We start from the raw sequence: 27,387 nt of genomic DNA, 5'->3' as shown, positions 1-27,387 counted from the left end.
CCTCTGTGCAGAGTCTTTCCTGAACACATCTCCTGGCCAAGAAGGCTTGGTTGCTCCCTCTGTGCCCTCACTGAACTCCCCACCAACTTCCGGCCCACCTACAACATATCTTTGAGCTAATTCATGGACACCTCTACTCCCGCAAAACCGCACAACTCCTGGAGGCCGAGAACTACTTCTGACTCGATTTGGCACCGCATGCACATAAGTCAGGGCTGCACACACAGTCAGCACCCAGAAAGTAATCACTGGAGTGATGCTTTGTTCTACAAAAAATACGAACGCCTCTTCCTAGGAACTATAAATAAAGAAAACCTTTTCAAAATTCCAAGGCAGTACGGAAACATGGCCACACTATGAATGTAAGGATAATGTCATTCTTATGACTTTGTGCAAGTCACTATGCTCTCTATGCCTCAGCATCCCCAACTGTAAAATGGGGAAATATCCACCCCTTTGGGCTGTTATGAGAAACAACTAAGCAAATATATGTAGAGGGCTTAAGGCAGTGCCCTGTGCATGTTGAGCGCCACTAAAGGGTGAGTTACAATTTCTCACTGCAGTATCCCCAGTGTCTAGCAAAGTACCTTGAACATACCATGAATATGAAATGAATTTGAAGGATAAAAATACATTTTTATAATAAACAGACTGTTTATTTTTAAAAGCTATCACTTGTTCCATAGGGTGCCAATTATCTCCCTAATTGTTAGAAGATGGAACAGATAATCGGCCAAGGGGGAGGGCTTCCCAATAGTGAGAGCTATTCCTTATGCAAATTTGAGTTTTAATCACATCCAGAAAACAATCAGCTTAATATTTTATATGATATAAAAGAGTTATTTTAAAAGCTATCTTAAGAACATCATCAACCCTCATCAAGTCAGCTCTCTAAAGACAAGTCCATGAGAAAGAAGAGGTCAGGCTGGATACTCATTGACTTATCACATTATTTGTCTGCTTTGTGCAGATATGGGTCTTTGACAGTATCTGCAAGATATCAAAACTAGAGTAGTTTGTAAATTATATCAATGCATAAGATACAGAAACTAAAAATACTAGATCGATTTTAAAATTAATTATAAAGGTATAGCCTCTACTTTTACAATGGAATCCTAAAAAGAAATAGCAACGATGTGCCAATGTAGCCTCATCCCCTGGTGGGGATGCTGACAATGGGGCATCAGGGGAGAGGTGGGGAATATACAGGAAAAATACATTCGTATTTTTCGCTGAATTTTGCTGTGAACCTAAAACTGCTCTTTAAAAAGTAAGGTCTATGGAAAAAAAAAAAGAAAAAGTAAAACAAAACAAAAACAAAAGGATTGGCAACATAAAAATTTAATAAAATATACTCACTATTTCTGCTGTATGACCCTTAAAGGTGTGATAGCATTTTCCCGTTTCTACACTCCATAGTTTACAAGTCTTATCGAAGGACCCAGTGGCAATTTTGTCACTAAGATTTAAAAATATATGCACAGGATTTGAAAATAAATTCAACCACAGTATTTGATGCACAGAATAAAGATAAGAGATATTAATACATGGATCTCTATCTACTCAGAAATTTACTTTTTTATATAATAAGCAATCCTACATTTGTTTCACTGGATAACAAAATAAAGTTCTAATTTTTGAACAGTATCAGTTTATATGTTTAATTTTTAACATTTTCCATTAAATGTACAAATTATGTTTAAGATTATAATAATTTTAATTAGCACAATGAATATGGTAAAAGATTTAGTTTAGAACATCACTAACAAATAGAAATTAACCATGTGTAATTACTAGAGTTGCAGGAACATGGAAAAATTCTATTAGTAGATCTACTGAAAAGGATAATATCCAATTTAAAAGAAGGAAAATGGAAAGATATAAATCCAGTTAAACATATGGTTAGATAAGGTTTTGAGAAGTTAGACAGTGAATATCTCCTTGAGAAAATAATACCTATATTATTTCCATTGTAAGGTCTCTGAAGAAGAAAGCGGGCTTAGAGGGGAAGTATGAGAAAAACTCAGTCCCTTTCAGACAGGAGGCTTCCAGTGTTTACCATGGAGCAAGGCCACTGTCAACACCCAACAAGTAAGAGGAGGTTAGCCTGTTCCACCTTTGATCATGGAGCTAAAATCTTTTCCTTTACCCCTGAGCCCTGTCTGTCTTCTGTAGCAAGCCATCAGAATTTCATGCAGTCGGGTCATATTTACAGTGCAAGCTCACTGTCTGAAAGTGTGAGGGGTCTTATAGCCCAAAATGCATATCTCAAAGCAAAGCATAAGTGCTCAGCACAGCCGCAGAATTCATAATGACCCAGACTGCACCTAACACCTTGCGTCACTCCTCTGTTCTCAGTCCCCCGCATAGTCTTCTGTGGTCTCTGACACTAGAGGAAAGAAGGGCCCTTTCTGCAATGTTTTCCTCTAACTTTTATAATGATCGCATCTACAACTTAGTAACAATTTTTTTAAAAAGATATGTACCTTTATTATGTTCTCGTAGAAGACAGCAGCTTTATTTTCACACTCCTATTTCATTAGTTTAAGCAATAATTAAATAATTAGACATTGAAAGCACGACCAACATAAGCAGGTTTGTGGACAAATAGAACTAACTTTCACAAGTTTAGAACCTCACCAGTGGGAAGAGTGGTAAAGTATACTGGTGAGTAGTCTAGTTTCTGCAAGCATTCAGGCAGCCGTGGGTACCAGTGGTATGTCATTCAGAAAGATAGAGAATCTTGGTTCATCTACTGAATGGGTTAACCAGAAGTTAGTTTAAAAATACTTCTGTATTTTGTGCTATTATTTATTATGTTCCTACACACATTTTTTTCTGCCTGTAAGACTATAAATTGACAGAAGTAAACCATATTATGCATACAGGTCACATCCTCCAGCACCATCAGTCCAGCACTATTAACAGGGCAGGAACTGCCTGTCAGAGAACTCCCAGGGGTAGAGAGTCAGCCTGCCTGAGCCTGGACTCCTGCTCACTTCTCTACTGCTGTGTGATCCTGGGAAAGGTACCTGAACTTTACATACTTTCTATGAGGATAGTAATATCTATCCCAAAGCTTCTTTAAGCCCTGAAGATGGTTTTCAAAGCATGTCAGGCATTCAGGAAATTTTAATTCTCTGCTTCCTCCTTTCCTCCCCCAACAGATGGAGGGAAAGAAGAATAAATGGATTAATGGATTAATAAGGACTAAGTGAGTGAGTGAATGTCTCTTTACCCGTAAGGATTGTTGAATGCTATGGCATAAACCACATTCCTGTGACCCTCCAGGGTGTGAAGCTCCTCTCCAGATGCCGTGTCCCAGAGTTTGCATGTCCGATCATAGCTCCCTGTGATAAAGCTAACACAAGGAGCATAAACACATCGCAAGGCGGGAAGAGCAGCAGTGTGTCAAAAGAGACCTCACTTTTTGCCTGCAACATTATAACTCCATTTATTCCGCTTTCTACAAGGGAAATTGTGTGTGTGCAGAACAGTTAAATTGGGAACAATATCTAAATCCTTTGACTTAAAAATTTTCCAACTTTACCCCAAACCCAAACTAAATAAAGAGTCATTCTACCAATGATCATTCCTAAAATATAAGTAAGTGTATAATTAAGTGATGTTAGTATTCAGAAACCTTTTCTGAAACTCTAATATATCTCAACAAACAGCATCATTCTTCCAGCTGATCAAACCATGAAATCTTAGCATCATCTTTGATTCCGTTCTCTCCCTCACATCCCACACAAAATCTACTAGCAAATTCTGTTACCTCAGCCTCAGAATACATCCCTAGCATGGCCACTTCTCACTAGCTCCATTACCTCCATCTCTTGCCTAAACAAATGAAAACACTTTCTAATAGGTCTCAGCTCACACGTAGTCTTTGTAAACCTGTTTTCCTCACCGAAAGTGGAGTTGTCATTTTTAACCTCCCTTAAATGGCCTCCTAGCAATCTAAAGGAAAATTCAAAGTCTGCTCAGGGTCCACAAGGCTGGAAGCCTTGGCTATCTCTGGGACCCCAACGTCCCCCCAAAACACACCCTGATCAGCCACATTCACCTCCCCGCTAGTCTCTGAAAAACTGGATTGTTTCTTTCCCACCTGTTAGTCCTTCTACCCATCTGGTTTACCACCCTCTATGGTTACCCAGGTCCTGGAATACGACTGGGATACTGAGAAGTGTTCAATAAATAGGTGTTTAATACTTAACAATCCTTTAATGCGACTTCTACTACAGGAGTTCCTAGTATATTGACCTCTAATAGTTTAAAGTAAAACAGCAGTATCTTAGTTATTCCTTAAATACTCCATGAGGAAAGATATTTCCCAAACACAGGGGAAAAATGCACACTTTTGAAAAGTCGGTCTTAATGTGAAGTGGTAAAAATAAAAGGTGGTAAATTCTGGTCTCTAAATCCAACTAAACAGGAAGGTTGACAAGGCAATGTATCTTTGGTTCTCTACTAAGCATTTCCTCCTAGCTTCTTGGGGAATATAAATTGGTACAATCATTACGGAACACAGCATGGTGGTTATCAAAAAATTAAAAACAGAATTACCACATGACCCAGCAAGACCATTTCTGGGTATATATCCAAAGGAAATGAAATCAGGACCTCACAGAGACACCTGCATTCCCCTGTTCATTGCAGCATTATTCACTATACTCAAGGTATGGAAACCACCTGAGTATCTGTCAAAGGATGGACAGATGAAGAAAATGTGATATATACATGTATATAATGAAATATTATTTGGCCATGAGGAAGAAGGACATCCTCCCATTTGCTACTACATGGATAAGCCTGAAGGACACTATGCTAAGTGAAATAAGCCAGACACAGAAGGACAAATACCATATGATCTCACTTAAATGTGGAATCTAAACAAATAAATAAATAAAGTTAAACTCACAGAAGCAGCAGTAGTTACCAGGGGCTGGCGGGGTGGGAAATGAGTACAAAGTTGCAGTTATGTAGAAATAAGTCTAGAGATCGAATGTACCGGCACGATGACTATGGTTAATAATACTGTACTGAATACTGGAAATCTGCTGAGAGAATAGACTTCCGATGCTCTCATCACACTCATAGAAATTGGTCATGTAAGGAGATGATGTGCTAATTAGCTCGATGTAGTCATCATTTTACTGTGTATGTGTATATCAGATCATCATGTTGTATACCTTGCATGTACACAATTTAAAAAAGAAGTATCCCATGATTATTAAAAATTAGAAACCAAGAAGAGAAATAGACATACACATAGAAATAAATAAGCAGAGCACAGGGGATTTTAGGGCAGCAAAACTGCTCTGAGTGTCACCATATTGGTGGATAGATGTTGTTAAACATTGGCCAACCCAGAGAATGTACAAAACCCGTGAGAATTCTAATATAGCTATGAACTTTCCATGATAGTGATGTGTCAGTATAGGTTCGACAACTGTAACAAATGCAGGTCTCTGTGGGCATGTTGATAGTAGGGGAAGCTATGTGTGGGGCACGAGGCAGAGGGCACGCAGGAAATCTCTGTACCTTCTGCTCAATTTTACTGCAAACCTAAAACAGCTCTAAAAAATAAAGTCTAATAAATTTTTTTAATAAATAAACACAGAACCTTACCATGAGCCTGATTTATTAAGTGCAACATTTGTCAATGGCAGTATATGGGCTCTGAGAACCTTCAATGAGAGAAAACATTTATTTTAAACTCACAGTTGTTTGATCCATTCATTTTAACTTCAAACCAATAAAAACATTCAAATTTATCTTAATCATATGTAATAAATGGACAATATACAGCATCTGAACAAATGAGAAAAAATATATTTTAGTTTCTATTATTAAGACCAACAGCACATTTGGTAGTTACAAATAATTACAGAAACATAGTTGGATCTGTGTTTTCCATCAATTTGCCTTTAGATAGATTATGGCTATAAGATACCAAATAGCACTAACTTACATTGTCTTTTACATATTGCTCATGGTTTTGTATATATGCATAAACAGTGCTTATAGGAAATAAACTCGATACATCTCAAGTACAGATTTACAATGCGTTATTCCTTTTTGAATCCTAAAGCTCCCTTGGAGTCAAGGTATGTCTTGTTACTTATCTTTCCATACCCATGTCTAGCACATAGTGGATGCTTAATATTTATTGAATAATAGACTTAAATCGGATAGTCTGTTTACAGACGGAGTAATTGGCTAGACTGGGAAAGCCCCAATTTTTCTGTTGCCTGAGTATAACTATTAATAGTGTCCCCTTTCACTATCAAAAATGTTCCCTTTGGAGGATAAAGTACAATATCATGCTAGTTATAGAGCTCATATTTGAAGTTAAATAGTGCCACCAGCTGGAAAAAGAAATAGTGCAATAACCATCATCCCCTTTGAGTAAATTGAATGAATACAGAAAATTGCTTTGATATTTTATATCAGACAGAATATGCTAAGTACATAAATAATAAGTACATTTAAGTCATAAAAAAGAAAATCAATGATGCAATTCTAGAATAAATCATTAAATGTTAAATAAAGAAAAAAGGTGTTCTTGAAGTAATAAACACTTCTTATATTTTTTAAAATAATAAAATAAAATACATATTACATATAAATAATGTAATATGATAATAATATAAACATATATTAAGTTTTAAAAATACTTGCTATATTTTAATTTAGTCACCAAAATTACAGAGAAAATAAGTTTTACATTGAATTTAAATTATTACTTAATCTATATCAATAAATAATTTACTTAAATATATTTTAGTTCACATGGAAGCAGAAAATTTGAAATATTGATATATCACAAAATAAGTCTTAATATTACTCTAACTGAAAAAAATTTTACTTATTCAATAACTTAGAACTACTTTTATGGCTATCCTTTAGATTTATCATATAAAAAAGAGTTCAAGTTAATAGTACAAATCTTTATTGAGCCTCTCAACAAATAAACTTTGAATTTCATTCATTCATTCAATAAGCATTTATTAAGACTTAGTCTCAGCAAAAATGTGTGACGCACTGAGGGAAAGAGAAAACGTGAACAGTATTTTACCTCAGATCAGCAAAGCAGTTAAGTTACTCACTGAAGTTCCTCTAGTTAGTATTTTTAAAGCATGCTTTACCTTAAATAGGTAGAATTTGTGGTTGCTGTGCTGTTTGAGTTTATTCTGTAATCTCTGTATTAAAAGTTTGACTTGGTCTGATCGTGAAGCTGTGATTAGAGGTTCTGCTTTCTGTATCTCTTCTACTAAGGCGTTGACATCTGTACTGAAATGCACCAAAAGAAAAAGGTTTTTTTTTTCCGTGCCAAAAATTGCCTACACGTTCATTACATGAAAGATTGCATTCCTTAACGAAACGCAATGTTTATAAAATGTCAACACCACCATCATCGTTACCAAGAGATTTCTGGGGAGAAAAATCACAGAAATCAAAAAGCACTGTGGCCCCGAAAAGCTGCCTGGTTTCCCTTGAAAGTCTTCCCATTCACTGAGACCTCTCCCAGGGGAGGTGTGCAAAGATTCTGATTTGCTTACCCGGGAAGGCCAAGTGCACACTGCTTCTGAACACGAGCTCTTTTTATCTGTATTTTCCTGTTTCTTTTTTCTTTAAATGAACATATATTGAGTGTGCCTGGTCCTACCGTATTTTTCACCTGATAGATGTTCTCTTATTTAATCCTGTAACAACCCTGTAATTTAATGCTTTTATCATAACTATTTTAGGGATGAAGAAACTGAGGTTCAGAAAGGTTAGGTTTTCAGTGCTTTTAGAGAAAGAAACAGTACCTAACCAAAAATAAATATTCAAAGTATTATTATTATGATTATTATTATGATTATTATTATTACTATTATTATTACTATTATTATTACTATTACTATTATTATTATCATTATTATTATTAATTTCTTCTGGGCTGTAACATTATTTCCCTGAAAGAGAACTGGTTTGAAAAGCACAGATGCAAGTTTTCCCTAGTATTCAGATAATCTACGGCAATTCTGGTAAATTGTGCTAGACAGATATATTAACTCAAGATAAATAATGTCTGTATAGAGCAAATAATCCAAAATAGGTCATTTTGCAAAACACGTCACAAATACTCATTGAGAAAAGACTCGTGGCCCAGCTGGCTGACAGCCTCCAGATGCAGCTCCTTTGGGACCCAGCTCAGCACCTGCACCCAGGGCTTGCTCTTGTCCGGGACCCTCAGCCCGGAGCTGAGCAAGGGGACCTCAGAGCCTGGCCCTTTCTGCCCCACGAGGGACTCTGCAAACCAGCCAGCTTCGTTGCGGAGCATGGTTTTGGGCGGGCAGGGACTCTGCTGTCAAATCTGCGTGGTCTTCACGGTTGACTGGCTGCTCCTGCCTAACCCTGCCTCATCCTTGGATCTGTCATGGGTGTCACTTCCCTATCACTGTGGACCCACCTACTTCTGTCTCAGCATCTGCTTCCCAGAAACTCAAAGTCTGATAAGCATCCTCCTCCTCTTCACAAACACACGTTCTCTGAGCTCCCGTTTTGTGCAAGGCGCTAAGCTAGGAGACCACTCATTCAACTAGCATTTATTATCTGCCCTAGGTTAGGCCCTGGCCCCAGCTCTCAAGAAACACGGTCTATCGGAGTAACAGTGAATATTGGGGATGGAAACAAATCAGAGATGGTTCATAATGATGACTGATAAACACTGAGAGTCAGTTGTCAGAAAGGTTATAGCTTCATAAGAATTAAAAAGATAATAATGCCCCTTGGAAAGGTTTCCAACAAATGTTATGAATCAAAATAGATTTACTGGTTGTACCACAGCACAGGGAACTTTACTCAATATCTTGCAGTAACCTATAACTAAAAAGAATATGAAAATAAATACATGTATGTATATGCATAACTGAATCACTATGCTGTACACCAGAAATTGACACAACACTGTAAACTGACTATATTTCAATTTAAAAAAAATTCCTAGCAAGAGCCAAATTAACCAGATATTTAATCCATGCTAACCCTGCCTTACTCTGTTATTTTCCAATACAGTAATTCCGTATGTTATATATAATACAAGAGGTTTTTTTTTTCTTTTTGCAAAATACTTTTGGAGTCTTGGCCAGAACTAGAAATAAGATCCATCCTTTGAGACTTTTTTTTTCAACTTTAAGACATTTATTCACTGCACAGGATGACTATGGCATCCTATGAAAAAGCTCAACTTTTGGTCACAGTGTTAATTGCTCCTGGTTTCCCAGCCCCACAAGCCCGCTTTGAAGTGACTGAAGGATCCATACATTGTAAGTAAAAAAATTCTGTGTTTTTGGAAGTCATACTTTCATACAGAAGTCTATCTGTGCCACTCATATGATGTTCTACTCTGTACAAGTTGTTTCTCAAAGACAATAAGCCCACTGAGGCAGGATATATGATTGGTATCTTTATAGCCTCTCATAGACTCTGACCTAGAGCTTTCCATGCCAAGTACATCACTGCTGACTACATAAATGAATGTCTAACAAAGGAACTTTCTGCACGCTGGCATAATCACACAAGTCAGTAATGTGTTCTATTTATAAAAATAACAAAAAGATTGATTGGCTCTCAGGTCTTGCCTTCCTTGAAAACAGCTCAAATAAGAAATGGTGTAGATAAAACTCAAAGATATTATCCATGCCATTATTTATTCTTTGATTTAAAAAAAATGCCTATTGAGGACCTTTTCTACACCAGGCACCTGGAATAAGACTTGGACTCTAACTAAGCCATCACCTTTGAGCCATCCTCTGTCTTCCCCATAAGACAAGTCTTCCCCTTAAACTCCAAGCCTCCTGAGTGGCAGCAGCTCTCACCAGCCATCAGGCACCAGAGAGCAGCCCATGTTTAATTTTAGTTACATGAGAGGTCCCTTTGCTGATGGTCTCCGTTCCCCTTCCTACGAATCATGACAACGTAAAAGGACAGTCACAATGGAAAATTGCTAGTTCCTCTGGGCCACACTGTGAAACACATATCGCAGTATTTTTATTGTTTTGTTCCTCACCCACTGAGAATAGCTTCACCTTATCTGAACTTGAGCTCAGATATAATCTAGAACAGGTAAAATCAGTCTCATTCTGTCTCTTTATGTGAAGTTTTGCACAAAGTTTTCTAAAGGGAGTGAATTCGGAACAACATGATCTCACAAGGAGATTTCTTCTGAGTGCACACCAAGCTTCGGAGACAAAGATTTGGTCACCCCAACTCTGCTCCCTGACAATTAATGCGGAAGATCAGATGTGGTCAGCCTTGTGAAATATTTATCTACTGAGAAAATAGTAAGGCTTGGGAATGTTCTTAAAATTCAATAACCAGGACTTTTCAAAAGTGTTAGTCATCAAAAATAAGGAACATCCGAGAAAGTCACAACCACAAGGAGCCTAAGGAGACTCATGACTAAATGTTACGTGGTATCCTGGCTAGGATCTTGGGAGAGAAAAAGAATGGGGCAAAAACTAAGGAAAACTGAATACAATACTGTCTTTCGTTAACAATAATAGATCAATACTGGTTCATTAATTGTGACAAATGTACCGTCCTAATTAAGATGTTAATAATAGGGGAAACTGTCTACGGGGTACATGGGCACTCTTTCTTCACAACTTTCCTAAAATTATTCTAAACTAATAGGTTTATTTTTTGTAAATTAGGCCAGTTTGGGAAGAAGAAAAGAAAGATTAATGATCCTTTTTCCACCTCCTCCTCATTCAGCAAGATACTCAAGTAAAAGTCACTGAAACAAACAGGAAGTAATACACCATGGACCAATATTTTTTTCTTTTCTTTTTTTTTCAGTAAATGTGTTGTCTTCAGATTACACAGCTTGTGCATACATCATCCTGTGTCAGGGTTTCCCAGCAACGATCTTGGATAGGAAGTACATGTTGCATCTACAGCCAGCTTACCTGGGATCAAGATCAAGCAGATCTATGGATTTGGTCTTTAATTCTCCACTGTTTTCATATTCCAACATAATTCCTAAGAAACAAACAAATATGTTATAAAACACTTATGATGGCAGCCTGTGCCAAAAGTTAGCCTACTTTGACAGATTTTTCATTCTCTTTTTTCCAGTTTTTTAAATTTTTCAACCTAAAACACATGCAGGGACGCCTGATTTCAAAACAAGATTGCAGAGACCCATTACCCCTTGATCCATCCTCTAAGCACAAATAAAATCACGTGACATTATTCTATAATGCTAGAGTAACTGAAAGTTGAACAGAAGACGGTGGATGGCTAGAGGCCTCAGGATTTGAGCAATGACAACGTGGTGAGCTCCCCAAATTGTCTTCTTATTTCCCATCCACCCCCAACACTGGGGGCCAGAGGGACTTGCAGCCTAGAACCACCAAAAATTGTAGATAACAAAATCAAAAACAACAACAAAAAGCTTGCTCTCCGTGGCCAAAGGATCAGGAAAATAGAAGTCAAACAAAGTGCTAGTGGGGAGCCCTCAACTATGCTCTACCATGGGGGCCCCTGCAGGCAGTCCCAGCCACCCGTGGAAGCCCACTGCCCCAGTCCCCACTGCAAAGCTGGGCCCCAGCACGGTCTCATCTGCCCACAGCAGCCACAGCAGCAAAGCCCCACACCATCTCAACTCCTGCTCCTCAGCCTGTGTCCCAGGGGGCCATCTCATCTGCCTATGGCAGCAGCAGCGAAGTCCCAGGACCTCCCAGACCCCATTCCACAACAAGGTACCAAAGCAGTGGCTCCCTGACTGTCAACCAGCAGCAAACCAAGCCCGGGGCTTGTCCTCCACCCCTGAAAGGTCACAAAGTGAGAGCAGGCACACTGGGGACATACCTTCTGCCCCTGCAGGTGGCACCAGCAAAGACTAAGCCAGAGACTTGCTAAGACAAAGCAAAGCAGGAGTCTTAGACCAGACCAGAACAACACTGCAAAGGCTCAGAAAACTCAAGTGTCATTGTAACTAAAGCCCACAAAAGCAGAACAACACTATGTGCTAAGTCTAAACATAGTAAAATATAAAATAAAATGTTTATATAAAAATAAAATGTTTATATAAAATAAACATGCCAAAATAGACTTAGGTAGAGTCAAGAGTCTCCCGGATACAATAAAAAGTCATTCATTATTTCAACAGCTGTGAAAATATAGTTAATAAACCCCAAAACCCAAGATACAATAAAAAAATTAAATCGCCCATCACACCAAGAACCAGAGAAAGACAATCAATAAATGCCAACGTGGAGATGAATCAGATCCTGGAATCATCTGGCAAGGATTTTCAAGGCAGTGTGATGAAAATGCTCCAGCAGTCATTGACAAATTCACTTGAAACAAATGAAAAATCTTAGAAAACAAATAGAAGGTATTAAAACAAATTATGGGAATTATGGAATTACAAAAAATACAGTAACTAAAATGAGAAACTTGCTGAGCAGGCTCAATAGTAGAGTGAAGACGATGAAGGACAGAATCAGTGAACTTGAAAACAAATTAATAGAATATGTTCAGTCTGAACAACAGAGAGATAATAGACTGAAAAAAATTGAACAGAGCCTTTATTGTAACACGTCTAGGGATATGCTCTGGGCTCTCCCAGTCCCCAACACAAAGCTGTAAAGTGGAACTGAAAAGTTTTGGCCTCAGGACCACTTTAAACTTTTTAAATTATTGAGAATTTTGATTTTTCTAATATTTTCCACATTAAAATTGAGAAATTTTTAAAACAATTATTAAAATGTTTTAAGTAGCAATAGTAAATTCATAGCATGTTAACACAAATAGCATATCTTATAGAAGTAACTATTCCCCCCACCAAAAAAAAGACTGAAGGGTAACACTTTTGTAAATCTCTTTAATATCTGACTTAACTAAAGACAGCTGGATTCTCACCTCTACTCCTGCATTTAAGCTACTGTTGTAGGATGTTTTAAATTAAGTATAAGAAAAAATCTGGGCATACACAGATACGTTGTTAGAAAATGGAGGAATATTTTAATTGGCTTTTTGTGTAAATTAGGATATTCTTCTCTGATACTACATTACAACTCAACAAATGGTAATTTTATAAAGATTGGTTGCAATTCAGAATCTAAAACCACATCAGTGAACTGTTACATTAAAATCTATTGGTCTGTCTCACACTTTCAATTGATCTTTTACCACGTGTGATTCACAACATCGTGCTTGATACTTGAAAAATATTAGTTTATTGAGTTCTAAATGTGGACGTATTTCATCACACAGTCTCAAAAAATCACATTTGTTAATATCTCTGTCAATAGGTATCATCAGAAAACTGTTTTGCTGTTGATAAACTGTCAAGCTTATGATGTTAGATACAAATTTTCTGAAGTTCTAATTTTTGCTTTGAAAGGTCAAATTTTATCACTGGCAAGAAACAGTGACAGTTTTGCTTGAACATTTCAGGCTCACTTTGTTCATTTTCAAGAAAATGTCTGCCTAATGTCCAAGTCTGAAAGCCATGTTTGTTTCTCAGTCTTTCAGGTGAAAATGATGTTCCGGGAAAGGAGAAATGGTGAGCTCATCTTTCAGCTCAAACAGCTGCACAAGCACTTTGCTCAAGTTAACGCTTGTAGATCACTGTGCAGCAAGAGTGCTTGTAAGTACTTTTCTACTTTATCACCCAAATCACGAGTACTCACATGTCAGTAGTTCAGTACATTAATAATTTGTATTGCTCCACCAAGGACATTCTTAAGTAAAACTGAGGATCTGGGAGGGAGAGGGGTTGTTTGATTTTCCTACTGCAAGTGTGTCAGTGAAGAATACAGTGGCCACTGTTAGAGTTTGGTGCCATTGCTTTATTTATAGGAAGGTACCAGCAGTTTCACCTTCCATTGCTTTTGCACCACTAGTGCAAATATCTATACAGTGAGAAAAGCAAATATCTAGTGTTATTATAAAAAGGGATTTGACAATGAAAGAGATCCCCTTACACTTTGAGAATCACTGCAACTGACCATAATTTGATGTAACAGATACGATTCCAGCAGCAATTCAGATCAAGGGTGAATAGGAAATTCTATCCAAACACTGTATTTACTTTTCAAAAGCATTGAAACATTGAGACAGAACGTAGCAGAGTCAAAAAGGCATGTACTTGGCATCAAACAGATCCAAGTCTAGTTCCAGCTCAATTCCTTACTAATTTCATGATACTAGTAAAGCAATCTCTTTATGTCTCAGTTTTCTCATCTGTGAATCACACCTTCAGTTCACTGGTTAGGATTAAATAACATGTATATAAAGCACTTGGCATACAGTATGTCTTACTAAATAGTGCTTATTATACAGTATCAAATACTACCTTGTCACATCATCTACATGGCTACCTTGTATTACCTAAATTGCATTGATGCGTTTTCTCCGCAGTGAGATTGTAACATATTTGGGAGAATAAAACATGTTTCTTTAATACTCCTAGGAGGAACTTCCTCAGAACGAGTCATGATGATTTATGCATGTAGTAGGGACATGATTTGGCCAAGTTCAAGTACCAAACAGTACTGTCAAATGGATGAGACTTACACCTTCCCCTCTCTGGCTTCCATTTCTCCTTCAGTTTTCTCTCCTAGCAATAACTGATTCATTAGACTGTGTGTTCCTGAGTCTGTCTTCTCCTTATCCCTAGGGTCTACCACAAAATGCCATACCCAGGAAATGTTCAATAGTGTTCATTGACTACACAAACTAACTGGCAGATGATCTGATGAGTGTCCCCAGACTGGTGCAGTTGACATTGCTTGGTGCAGTTGACAATCCCCGTCTTGATAGCACATGTCCTTTCAGAAATAATCAACACCGTGAACAACTCCCTCCTTCCTCAGACGCTACCTGCAATAGGCTTTAGTGAAATTTCTGTCTTTTTCTCCACTTTGCTACTTTTCATTCTCCTTTACTGGTGCCTCCTCTTCTGCCTGATCTTTAAGTACTGATGGTCTTTAGGGCTCAGATCTAGGAATTCTTCTCTTCTTACTTTACATTTTTCTCTATATAAATTCACCCAAACCCATGGCTTTAACTGTCATCAATGTACCAACAATGACTAATTGTTAACGCTTCAGTCTGGACTTCCAGTTCCAGTCATGTAGATGTCTCTCTCGCACTTCAATCCAGTTCCAGATCTGACCCCTTCAGTCCTGCTTCTCCTCTAGTTTCTTTCTCAGTGTGCAAGTGAAGAAAAGATCACATTTATAATTGATTTATAAATATAAAATGAACAATAAATGTGTAAGACCTAGATATACTATTGGATATAAGAGAAAATTGTGATAAGTGGAGAGACATACTTCTGGATGAGAAAATTCAATATTGTGAAAATGGCAAATTAATCTATGGAATTAGAGTAATTATAATGATTTTCTTTTTGGGAATTTGAAAATTTACCAAATATTATAAAAAGTCAAAAACAATAAAGTGTGACCCTGATAAAAAATTAGATCAATATAATAGAATCACTTATGTATGGAAAATTTAAAATAAAGTGAAGATAAAATTTCAAATTAATGGGGAAATAATGAATTTTTCAATAAATAACAATGTAAAAATTAGTTGGATTTTAGAAATATTAATAAAATTGGATTTCTACCATACAATGTACAAAAATATATTCTAGGTCAATTAGACATTTTTATATTTAAAATAAAATATAAAATGGTCTAAATAATAGAAGATATTTAAATCTTAGTGTCTATAATTGGCCTTTTAAGCATGATACGAAACTCAACAGCTAAAAAAAACAAAATTGATGAATTTGCCTGAAATAAATTTTAAGCTTCTACACAGTGAAAGATACCACAAAGTTAAAGATAAATGATAATCAGCAAAAAAAAAAGTCAACTATACATACAAAGCTTAAAGAACTTAATATTTTAAAAACACTAAAAATGATTTTAAGAAAATGAACAATGAACAAAAGGCATAAATAGTCAATTTGCAAAGAAAGAAAGACAGGATCAATAAACAGACCAAAACAAAATGTTCCCAATGTTATCAATAAGAAATACAAAATAAAATAGCAGATACGGTTTTTATCCATTAGATTAGCAGAAGTTACAAAGACGGATAACACTCAATATTAGCAAGGCTGGGCAAACGGGCATTTTCAAATACTGTTGATGGATACATTGGGGGAGGGTCCTTCCAAGGGGCAATCACACCGTCAGTGGGCTGAGGGTGACCTTAGGTATCCCTTGATGAATTTTTCAAAATTTGGTTATAAGTGACACTACTTTTATAATAAAAAAAAGTAAGAGGAAAAAAAGAACATGGAGGAAATGGAGAAAAGGATAAGAGACCAACGTTATTAGACTATAAACTCTTGAAGATCAAGAGTCCCATAAGGTTACTTGAAAACTCAAGAACTTTCATGTACTTTTTCAGTGCCTTGAAGCATACAAAGTTTCTATCAATTCAAGATAGTGTTACCATCAAGCACTATTTCTCTCCTGTTCTGGAGTTTTGGGGGTTTTGCATTTTATATAAGGATGCTCATGGACTACGTATTATTGAGAAAAGTAGACATTCAATGTATATTTGAGTAAATAAATAATGTAGACATTAAGTAATATTATCATAATCCTTAACTCAGGGAAAGGTTTGAAAGAATTAGTGACAGTTCACACAGCATAATCTAATTTCCTGAACACATGCATTTTAAAAATCAGCAAACAGAGTTAACAAAATTCTGCTTTCCTTATTCACAATTATCTTGTTTTTAATAAAATGAAAAATGTTAAAACCCCTACAGTCAACTGCTAAAAATTGGTGGGGTTGCTGTACAAACAGATCTAGAAAATAAAACACAAAATCTGAAACATGAACATTTACTTGACTGCTTCATGGTGACCAGACGTGGAGGCAATATGCTCGCCGAGCTCCAAGATGAACAAGAGGCTGTGACATGTGCAGTCAGGAACACAAGCAGAAAACAGATAGAGATGCCCACAGGAATGCATGTTGCTCTTCAGTGATTGCTTCCCACAGTATCTTAATATTCTTGACCTACCCCTGGCTGTGAACTATTATGCAACAGGTGTGATTCCCAGAACACTTAAGTAAGAAGCCACTACCCCAAAAGTTTTGCAATGTACTAAGAGGCTAAGCTTCAAAAGATAATTGTATTCCTTATCCAGATCGTATTCAATCAACAGAAACCTTTAACGTCTTCAGAATACCAACCAGTTCAACGAATACTTATTTAGTTCCTTCTTCCAGACAAAGAACTAGGAGCCTACATGCAATCAATAAAAAACAAAGATTGTCGTAACTGAGTTGGTTGAAAAGCATGTATTCAACACCTACACTTCACAAAGTGAAGAGCTTCATTCTTAGTGAATGTCGAGATAAAAAGGGAGTGTCCCATATTTGATTTGCCAAATTATTGCTACATTCCTTAGTTGTCAGGAATTTAGGTAGGGAGAGGAATAATTCAGTGGAAGCCAACAAATGAATGCTCCCAACCTATCTGTGAGTCAAATAAAGTGGGAGGACTGAAATGAAAGGATTAGGAGGTAAAAGTAATTGCTTTATCGGCAAAAAGGATAAAAGTACCATGAGGATGATTCAGTGGTGAGTGATTTTTTTCCTAGTCGATAAGGTTATTGCAACATCCACATGCTATTCAGTAGTGTCTTGGAAACCTGCATCTCCTATGGCTTACCAAAGATTAGAATTCAGAAATTAAGCATGCAGCTTGCTGAATGGCATGACCTTATTATAAGACAATCATTAAGACAACAGTCACAACTATGAGTCTGAAGCTTTACTTGAGTTTAAAATTGCTATTAGAACCCTGAACTTTAGAGCCAGCGTGGACCTTGGAGATCACCTCTCTGACCCACTCATATTTCAAGACAAATTCTGCTTAACAAACAGCATCTCATTAAAGCTGTTCATTTATTTAACAAATATGTGAGCGCAGCCACAGAGGCCCCATTCACCTAGAGGCTCTACTCCAGGTGCCAGAGACACTGTAATAAATGAAATTAATGAAGCCCCTGCCCTCATGGAGCTTTTATTCCAGCGGCGGAGACTAAGCAAGATAAATAATTTAAATTATGGTAGGCCGCATTGAGATGATGCTAAGAAAAGACAAAGCAAGGAAAGGGGCTCTCAAATATCTTGAAAAGAAGTTGTAAGTTCTAAAAGGGGGGTTTCACTTTACTCACTTTACTTACTTTTAAGGAAAATGTAAAAGTGCCAGCTTACGCAGATGTCCAGGGGAAGAGTATTCCAGGCAAAAAGGCAAGCCACTGCAGAGACCCTGAGTGGGGCATCCCTGGTCATCTAAGGAACACCAGGAAGAGAAGTGCCGTGGCGGGTGTGGAGGGACAGGTGAGGTCAGGGGGCAAAAGGGGGGCAGGTCCTATATGGCCTTGGACACCATAGGCCTTTCAGTTTAAGTGAAATGAAAAGCCACTGAAGGGCTGAAGCAGCAGAGTGGCATGATCAGATTTGTGCTCTTAACAGAGTCACGCCACTAAAGTGGGGCAAGTGTGAGGCTCCCTCCAGCAATAATGAGACTGGTGGCCAAAGTGGTGGAGAGAAGTTGTTGAACTCTTGTCTGTATTTTGAAGGTGAGCTGGCAGGGTGTTTATTCCTGGACCAAATGTGGAATGAGCAGGAGAGGAGAAAAGGATGAGCCCAAAGTTTTCGCATAAGCAAGTGGGGGAGTGGAGCCTCCATTGACTGAGATGTGGGAGACCATGGGAAGCTGCGTGTGAGATGCACCCTGGACATCCGAACGAAGAACCAGGCAGGCAGTTGGGTACTCAGGACTACTCAGGATGGTTTTTAAGCCTTGCAAATAGATGAGATCACCTAGCGAATGAGTACAGTTAGACAAGTCCAAGGACAGAGAGTGGGAACCCTCCAACGTTAAGGTCAGAAAGAAGAGGACAAGGTAAAAAGATGGATGGAGAAAGAGTGAGGAGGCAGGAAAAAAAAAAAAGTGTGTGTCCTGAAGCCACAGGAAGGCATAGTGATCAAATGGTTTGAATGCTGCTGCCTGATCAAGAAAGACAAGGACTGAAATGTGATACGGCCAGAGGACTTAGCAACGTTGCAGGCGGTCATTGGGTCTCTTGGAATTGTGGGATCTTTACCTATAAAACCAGAGGACTAGGCAAAGCTGTCCTGCTCTAAATCTATAGCATTCTAGCATTCTCTGGGTTTATTTCATAATCCCTTAACTCACTGGAAACTTTGTAAGCCCCATGTCAAGGAGCACAAAGGTGTAGGGAGTAGGCCCACAATAAATGTGTGGATTGATTGATGTGCAGAGTCGAATGCAGCCACTAACATAACATGCTTTTTAAGTATGCATTTTCCTTTGCATACTCAACACACCTTGACTTGATCATTCTGGTGCTTTAGGGGAAAAAAAAAATGCAATTTGGTGCTTGTCTGTGTCTTCACTTCCAGAAACCAAAATCCCATGACATCGCTAATCACCATCTCTCCCTCCCTGTCCACTTCATTCCTAAGTAACCAGGAAGCATTATAACTCAGCAATTTAAAAGTTTAAAGACTTCCTAAAGCAGTCTTTTTTCAAGTTTTAAGGAACAGAGTCCAGCATGCCAAGGAGTGAGGGGCCCAATCTGGGAGGCGCCAGGCTTCCCTTCGCACATGGGTCACCCACTCCGGACCCGCCTTTCCCTCAGGTCCCCGCACCCGCCTCCCCTCGCAGACCCTCTCGGTGCCAGAGGCCAGGACCCCACGTGAGGGCAGAGGTGGCTCGGCCGGTACCTGGTGGGTAATACCGGAGCAGGAGGCTCTTGAGCTTCATCTTCTCGCTCGGGGACCACCAGGCGACCGACTTGGTCGCCATAGAAACGGCCAAACAGCGGACAGCGCCAGCGCGCATGCGCGGGCGCCACAGCGGGCTCCCAGGGCGCCGGACGTAGAGCAAGAGCTCCTGGGACGCATCCTGCAGGGCCGGCGGCCCAGGACCCGCGCCGAGGTCCCGGAGATGCGCGGGCGCAGAGCGCGCCCTGCTTCCGCCGCGGCCCGCATCTGTCTGGGTTTCGCGGGGGCGCCAGGGCGCGGCACGGGGAGGACGCGCCCTCCCGCGCCGCCGCCACGCAACTCTGCCCGCACCCCTTGGTATCTGGGTGGACGAGACAAGGTCCCCTCGTGTCTTCCCTCGCCCTCACAAGGGGCGAGGCGTGGCCGGGGACCGCGCCTATTTTAGTCCACTGGGTTTCCAATTTAGTGCATTAGGTTTACAAAACGGAGGGATGGGAGGAAAATCCCTCTCCGGGCTGCCACTGCCCTGCTCTCAGGCCCTGTTCCTGTCCCCGCAAAAGAACAGCCTCAGCGTAATAGCCTACATTTCCTGTCGCTGAACCATGCACTGCACTAAGCGCTTTATGCATTATACTCGGAGTCCTAACAAAGGTATGAGTTATGCACCATTTATTACCACCCCCATCTCAAGGATGAGACAGAATTAGAGAAAAGTGCTGAACTACCCAAGGTCACAGCGAGCGGTGGAGGCGGGATGGGAAGGCAGGCGGGATGGGAAGGCAGGCGTGTCAGAAGCCTGTGCCTGGAATCCTATACCTGTGCTCCTAACCCAGGGTTTAAGGCTTCGGAGGCCTTCTTTTGGCCCGTTCTGTCTCCTGCCAGCATGGGTCCTTTGCCTGCCAAGTCGAGTTCGCTTCAGAAGACTGTGGACAGGAAGAGTCAGCTAGCCAGATTGTCAGTTTCGTGTAAGAAATTTGGCCAAAGTTCCAAAGTTGGAATTTCCCAAACTTGAGCAATTGCTGTGTTATCGGCACAGCCATCGGCCACATCTCCTTTTCCAACTTCATACTTGGCTTCTTTAAGTTCTTGCAACTCTCTAAACTGACTCACTTGTTCTACTTCACCTTTTTAAATGTAATTTAAAAGAAAATTGTGGTTAATACTGTGAATAACAATTTCATATAATTTTCAGTGAAGAAGGAGAGGAAAATAGCTCAGAGGCAGCACGCTTAGCATGCCCAAGGTCCTGGGTTCAGTCCTCAGTATCTCCATTATTAAATAAATAAATAAACAAATAAATAAATAAATAAATAAATATTTTAAAAATTGAAAATTTCTACCAAGAGCAGCAGTTTTTTTTTAATGCTGTTGCATTACTCTGTACTATTGCCTGCCAAAGACTGCAAAACAAAGGCCTTCCCTTTCTTTCCTTTTTTTTTAAGAGAAAAAAACATCAAAAAACTACTTGAAATTTTCAAGATAGGCTAGTGACCAACTGAACATTTTTAATTCATTTACTCAGAAGTTTGCAGAAATCGTTGACAGAGGAAAGCCTTTGCTGCTAAGTGATACTGTTAAACCTAAAACAAACGGGCGGCACATGAAAATCATCTCCCACCTGCAGGAAGCATCCCGCACTTGGGAAACAGGGATCTAGGTGAAATCTCAGACACCTTCTAGCTCACTCCCCTCGTGATTAAGACTCTAGAAAGGAAAGAGTTTAAGCAGGGAGGGGCAAGGGGCTCCTCTGTAGAAATGAGGGATTCTTGAATAGCTTTTTCTCACCCATGTTGTTGCTTATTGCTCATGCCATTTAAAATGAGGCCTTTGGCTCATTTACAAAACAGAAGCAGATTGTAGTAAACAATCTTATGGTTACCGGGGTAAGGAGGTGGGAAGGGATAAATTTGGGAATTTGATATTTACAAATGTTAGCCACTATATATAAAAATAGATTTAACAAAAGTTTCTTTTGTATAGCACAGAGAACTATGCTCAATACCTTGTAATACTCTTTAATGGAAAAAATATGAAAACAAATATATGTGTGTATATGCAAGACTGGGACATTGTGCTGTACACCAGAAATTGATGCATTATAACTGACTGTACTTTAATTAAAAAATAAATGAAATGAAATAAAATAAAATAAAAAATGAGGCCTTTTAAAAAATAACAACTTTTTACTGTGGAGAAATCTGGTAGACACCATTTAACTGTGCGATCAAAGTTAACATCACCAATATTGGGACAGAGTGACATCCATGCCTCCTGTTACAATGCGCTGAAAAGGACACAGTAGTTCTCTGGAATTCCTACCCAGGTTGCATTATCTGTCTCTAATGATGAGGAAAGATCAGAACAACCAAAATTTGAAGAAACTGTGCAAAATAACTGTTGAATTCTAGAAAGAAAGAGACTGAGAAACTACTCCAGATTAATGGACACTAAAGAAATTGAACAAATAAATGCACTGAGCAGTCCTGGCTCCTGGAGCAGAAAAAAAAATATCTGTAAAGGACATGATTGGGTCAATTGGATGAAATTTGAACAAGGATTGAGGTTTAGACTATATTATATTAATATTACATAAATATTCTTTCCTGATTTTGATTATTGTTCTATGGTTATGTAAGAGAATGTCCTTGTTCTTAGGAAAAACTCACTGGTTTATTTAGGGATAAAGTGATATTATAACTGCCATCAACTCTCAAATGTTTTTGAAAAAAGCTCTGTATGAGAGAGAGAGAGAGTATGTGTGTGTGTGTGTGTGTTGATAAAGCCAATGAGCAAAATGTTGAATCTAGGCAAGGGGTTCCTTTCGGGGAGTTTCTTGACTACTCTTGCAACTTCTCTGTAAGTTTGAAATTATTACAAAATAAAAAGAGGCCTTTGTTTCCCACAGGCCAAGCCAGCTTCAGAATATGCCAGGACATCAGTGACAATTGCGGAACTATTTGGCTCCACTCTTGTTTTGTTAAGAGAGCCCCAAGTCCAAATTCACTTCCTGTTTCACATCTAATTCCACCTCCATCTTCCTCTGATTATGGGGCCAAAATCATCCGTCATTGTCGCCTACCCTTCTCCACTCCCTCGGTTTCCCTGAGCCCCTGTCCTCTCTAAGTGGGCCCTTTTCTTCCTGTTCCAGGTGAAGAATTCCCCCTACTTCTCTGAACCAAGCTTTTAAGGGTTGTCCTTTTCCTTCTGAAAAAAGAATCCTAGGTCTGCTGCTCTCGACATCTCTCCTTTGGCTCCAGGAGCATAACCCGGTTCTCCCACATAAGACGTTAGAGAACTTCTTTACCACCCCTCTTCATAGACTAGCCCTTTTTACCACCCCTGGGGCACAGGCCCTTGGAGGTGAGGTCCAGTCTTCCCACAGCCCATGCCCACCAGGGGTCAGCAGCCCTCACCTCCATCTTTGCTTGAGAGTCATTTATCGGGACATCCAGCCACCCTGACTGTGCATTCAGTTCCCAAAGTTCTTCTCACATTTCTCCCAAGGACCTCTCTGCTAGTAAGACTCCTAATGTTGTGACTTGGCAGCCCAGAATCCTTGTCACAAGTACCCAATATGTCTCCCACCTCCCTTTCTAGGAAGGCAGTAGGGTTGTATGCAAATGAAGTGGTGATCCAAAGAGAAGGCAGCAGAGCTCATGAGCGCAGGCAGATTTCTCTTTTGGCTTTGGCTGAAGGGTTAAAGCTGGGCTTAACTGACTCACCTTCCACTCACTCCTGGAAGCTGTTCCATGAATCTCTCAGCATGAGAAAATGACTGTTTTACTTTAAATCACCCCCAGTGCAGGGCCATTATAGTCTTGAATGATGCAAAGAAATTTGCATAGACACAACTCCTGCATTGTCCTGGTGACGGTCACTCATCCCAGTGTGCAGGGGGCTTGGTATGACTTTCTCACAGGGCTGCCATAGAGACCTTCCTAAAAGTTGTAGAATACTTTCAGTCAATTCATGGCATCCTGTACTGACTTGACCATTGACTGGCTAGATCAATAATTGTCCTTCATATGGATTTGTACATAGAAGTGTCATAGTTTACGCTGAGTTACTTCCCACTGACACCTGCCTTGAACGATCAGAAACTGAAAAGTTAATAGCATTCCCAAACTAGTTCAGTCCAATGCATTGAAGCCACTCTGAACTTCAGTTCTCACACTGTGTCCCTGGACCAGCCAAGGCAGCATCACCTGGGAACTTGTTAGAAACGCAGATTCTTGCCCTGTCCTACACTATCTACAGAATCAGAAGTGCTGGTGGTGAGGCTAACACAACAATTTGTGTTTGAATAACTTTTCCTGGTGATGCTGATAAACGGTGAAGTTTGGAAACCACTGCACTAGTTTAGTAAGTTACATTGGTCTGGCCCAGCCTCAGTGAAATTGGACATCCACCCCCTGCAATCAGACCTTTTGTGTATTCTGAACAATCTTCCCTAATTGTCAGGGATAGTAAAGCGTTTGCTCCATGATATGAGTAAGACCTAGAAACAACGTGGGGAGAAACTGGGATTCTTTGCGTTTTGGGGTTTCAGATGCTCCAGTTCACTGAGAGAGACCAACGGATGTCGACTGAGGGCAGACGAAGATTCCTGGGAAGGAAGGTAAAGGCGGGAGAGGGAGAGAAGCAAGGGGAGAAGATGATGGGAGGGAGGCAGGAGTCATCCTGGGGATCCAGCTTCAGCTTTGATGAGGGACAGTGGGGCAGGAGGGCTTCTGGCTACGGCAGGGCTTACTGGTTCCCATTTGACCCAGCTTCTCCTGGAGAGAGTCATAGCACCAATGAACCGTGTCACTAGTCCTTCAGGCCTTCCCTGTGTGTAGTAGGCAGAAAAGAAGTTCAGTTCCCTCCTGGAAAGAAAGACAGAAAGAGATTGCTGTTCAGAGCCTGGCAGCAGAGGTCAGCTATGCAGCCCAGTTAACAGTGGCCCCACCCCAACAGGCCCCCAAGCCGGGAGCTGCATCAGGGCAGAAGCACCCTGATGACACATCCCTTTTTATTTTCTTCCCATGCCGACCCCAATCCCATGGAAGAACTCTCAAGACATTGGATTTTACCTGGAACCAGAGAACTGGCAGGGCCAAGGTCTACTCATTGAATCATTCGGTAAGTACCTGTTGAGGACCTATGAGTTCCAGGCATACTCCAAGTACAAGGGATCTAATTCTGAAAAAAAATATTTCAAGGGACTCATTCACAGAAAGAATCAGACTTCAGGTGGGTTTGAAAGTATTGCCTTTATGGAGAGGGGGCACATCTCTGGGTGAGACCACATTTACCTTCCCAGATGGGCTCCTTCTGAGACATGCAGGTCACTCCAGCAGGACTGATCAACATAGCTCTGCCCCTTGCTGTAATTCCTTAGAGCAGACTACCTGACTGCAAGCCTGTCTACCACCTACGGGCTGCGTGCCCTTGGCAAGGTCCGTAACCCCTGTGGCTTCAGTTTCCTCATCGGAAGCATAGGAATGATCACAGTATCCAAATCATGGTTATTTTCCCTGGCTCTGGCTCAGTCAGAAACACTCCATAAGTATCAAGGATGGTCATGATAAAAATAAGCATTTATTATCCTACGATTGTATCTTTGAAATTAGGGAAAGAGTGTCCATGTTTTTCCTATTTAAACTGAAAATCCAGATCAACAGTTACTCTGATTATCACATACGTTCAATTTGGAGTCCTTTGTATGATACTTAACAACAGGTGTACCTTACTGCTTATGTATGTCTTAGTATATTAGTATAAATATTAAAACTAGCTTATATTCCTTAAGACATTACTTTCTCTGTAGATACAAACAGATTGTTTTCTTTTTAAAAAAGCTGGTGAAGATTTAGAAGTGAGGAGAGGGTTCTGTAGCTTAACAAGTCTAGAGAGTGTCCAGAAAAGAACAACGAAGATGGAAAAGGACCTGAGAAAGTCCAGAGCATAAACAAGGAGACCTGCGGTGGGCTTGACGCAGCCTTCCCTGCCTGACACAGGGAACGTCCTCCATTAACGCTTAATGCTCAAGAATTTGGAGGATGCATTTGGTAGAAGATATAACTGATTATATGCAGGAATAGTGCAGGGCTAGGAGAGCCGGATGGACAGAGACAGATTTCAGTTCAATATAAGGAACTTCGTGCCAATGTGTCCAGTAATGTCTCAAAAAGTGCGAGAATTTCCCAGCATGGGGAGTGTGCTAGCTGAGGCAGTTTGACCAGCTACCAGGAATTACTGTAGAACACAGGGCTAAATTGGCTGAGGGACAGGACTAGATAAAAGGCCTGATTTCCCTTTTGATGCAATGTTTCCGTGATTTTGCGCTGCCTGCGTGTTTTCACGAGAGAGCAAATGTGGAGAGGTGAACAACAGGGGATTGCTAGTTGGAAGACAGAAGTTCCCATCAAGGTCCTCTCATCAGTGACCTTTAGGCAGGTCATTTGTCCTTCTAACCCTCGGTTACTCATCTGTAAGTCATTCCCTTTCCTTCCAGGCAGCTCTAGCATACCGCGACTAGCTTATTCATGCTCTGAGCTTTTATTCTTGTCACTCTTTCCACCTGGTAAGCCCCCGACTTCATCTGCTTTAAGTCTTACCAGGCTAGAATCGCCTTCTCTACAGGCTCAATTCAGTTTCATACAGTGGCATGTGGTGGGCATGGGTTTCACAGCACAGACTCTGAATTATTCCGACCAGGCAATTCCTGCCTCAAACCCCCATTCGGAAGATGGTATCTGGCCACTTTCGGGTAAATTCATGTGAACCCAGTGATTTCTCAGTCATTTCATGTTTAAAACACCATGACTTTCAGAGCTGTTATTTGGTTTTTTTTCTTCCTCCAGTGGAGTTTATTCTAAACTCCAGAGGGAGCTTACACAGTAAATAGCCACTTCTTATGGATTGATGGGAGAAAGGCCTGAAATTCTCAGTCCTGATTATCCTCGGTCCTGGGCTCCTGGTTGCACTTGTAGCCCCTCCTCCTGTTTGTCTGGGTGCTCTCTGCCATCTTGATGCAGCCATTGCCGAGATGTGACTACGTCCTACTTTGGGTCTGCTGACTAAAATAAAATGCACAACCTAAAAGCTGAGAATTACATTTTATTCGTTGGACTCTCTGAGGACTTGAGCCCGGGACGTAGCCTCTCATGTCACTGTAAGAGGCTGTTCCAAAGTGGTAAGGTAGAAGCCAGGCATCTGAGTTTTTGCAACAAAGACCAGGTAGTCAGAACACCAAAAGATTACTGTTAATAAAAGAAAGCCAGCTATCTCAAGTTAAGGAATTTAGTGCTTTTCTATGTACGGGAAAGTGCAAAAGTCTATGCACTGAAATCATTCCTTTGATATGCATCTAGCTATCTAGGGCCAGTCTCCTGTTCTTTCACATCCTGAGTCCCCTCAGGGTGCACTGCTGTGGGTGGCTGCAGAGGCCGGGCTGCCTGCTTGTCAGCATTCTGAGTCCCCTCCACTGACTGTCAGTGGGTGGCAGTATCGGCTGATGACTTGATGGTCATAGCAGTCTTTGTTTACTGATATGCTGGCAATATTTTTCATTCACGGGTCCCAGGTGGACAGTCCATTGCA

At 40.0% G+C, this 27,387-nt stretch overlaps 1 protein-coding gene across 3 annotated transcripts in view; it reads right to left on the bottom strand.

Moving 5' to 3' along the window:
- The window catches only part of DAW1 (dynein assembly factor with WD repeats 1), a 39,748-nt gene extending 19,072 nt beyond the window's left edge, over window positions 1-20,676 (bottom strand). Inside the window, exons 1-6 of one of the 3 annotated variants that reach the window (XM_032480414.1) lie at window positions 20,620-20,676; window positions 10,965-11,037; window positions 7,155-7,299; window positions 5,635-5,693; window positions 3,239-3,361; window positions 1,360-1,459 (exon numbers count right to left, since the gene is read on the bottom strand). In XM_032480414.1, the coding sequence (XP_032336305.1) occupies window positions 1,360-1,459; window positions 3,239-3,361; window positions 5,635-5,693; window positions 7,155-7,299; window positions 10,965-11,032 (495 nt within the window). In that variant the 5' untranslated portion in view covers window positions 11,033-11,037; window positions 20,620-20,676. Of the gene's footprint in view, window positions 1-1,359; window positions 1,460-3,238; window positions 3,362-5,634; window positions 5,694-7,154; window positions 7,300-10,964; window positions 11,038-16,884; window positions 17,012-19,803; window positions 20,061-20,619 lie in introns of those variants that run through there. The other 2 variants (XM_006183268.3, XM_032480413.1) reach the window with 2 other exon arrangements.
- Window positions 20,677-27,387: the final 6,711 nt, after the last annotated feature.

The sequence above is a fragment of the Camelus ferus genome, chromosome 5 (assembly GCF_009834535.1).
Source record: "Camelus ferus isolate YT-003-E chromosome 5, BCGSAC_Cfer_1.0, whole genome shotgun sequence".
Classification (NCBI taxonomy): domain Eukaryota; kingdom Metazoa; phylum Chordata; class Mammalia; order Artiodactyla; family Camelidae; genus Camelus; species Camelus ferus.
Note: the sequence above shows the minus strand (reverse complement) of the source record. Positions and strands in the feature narration are given on the sequence as shown.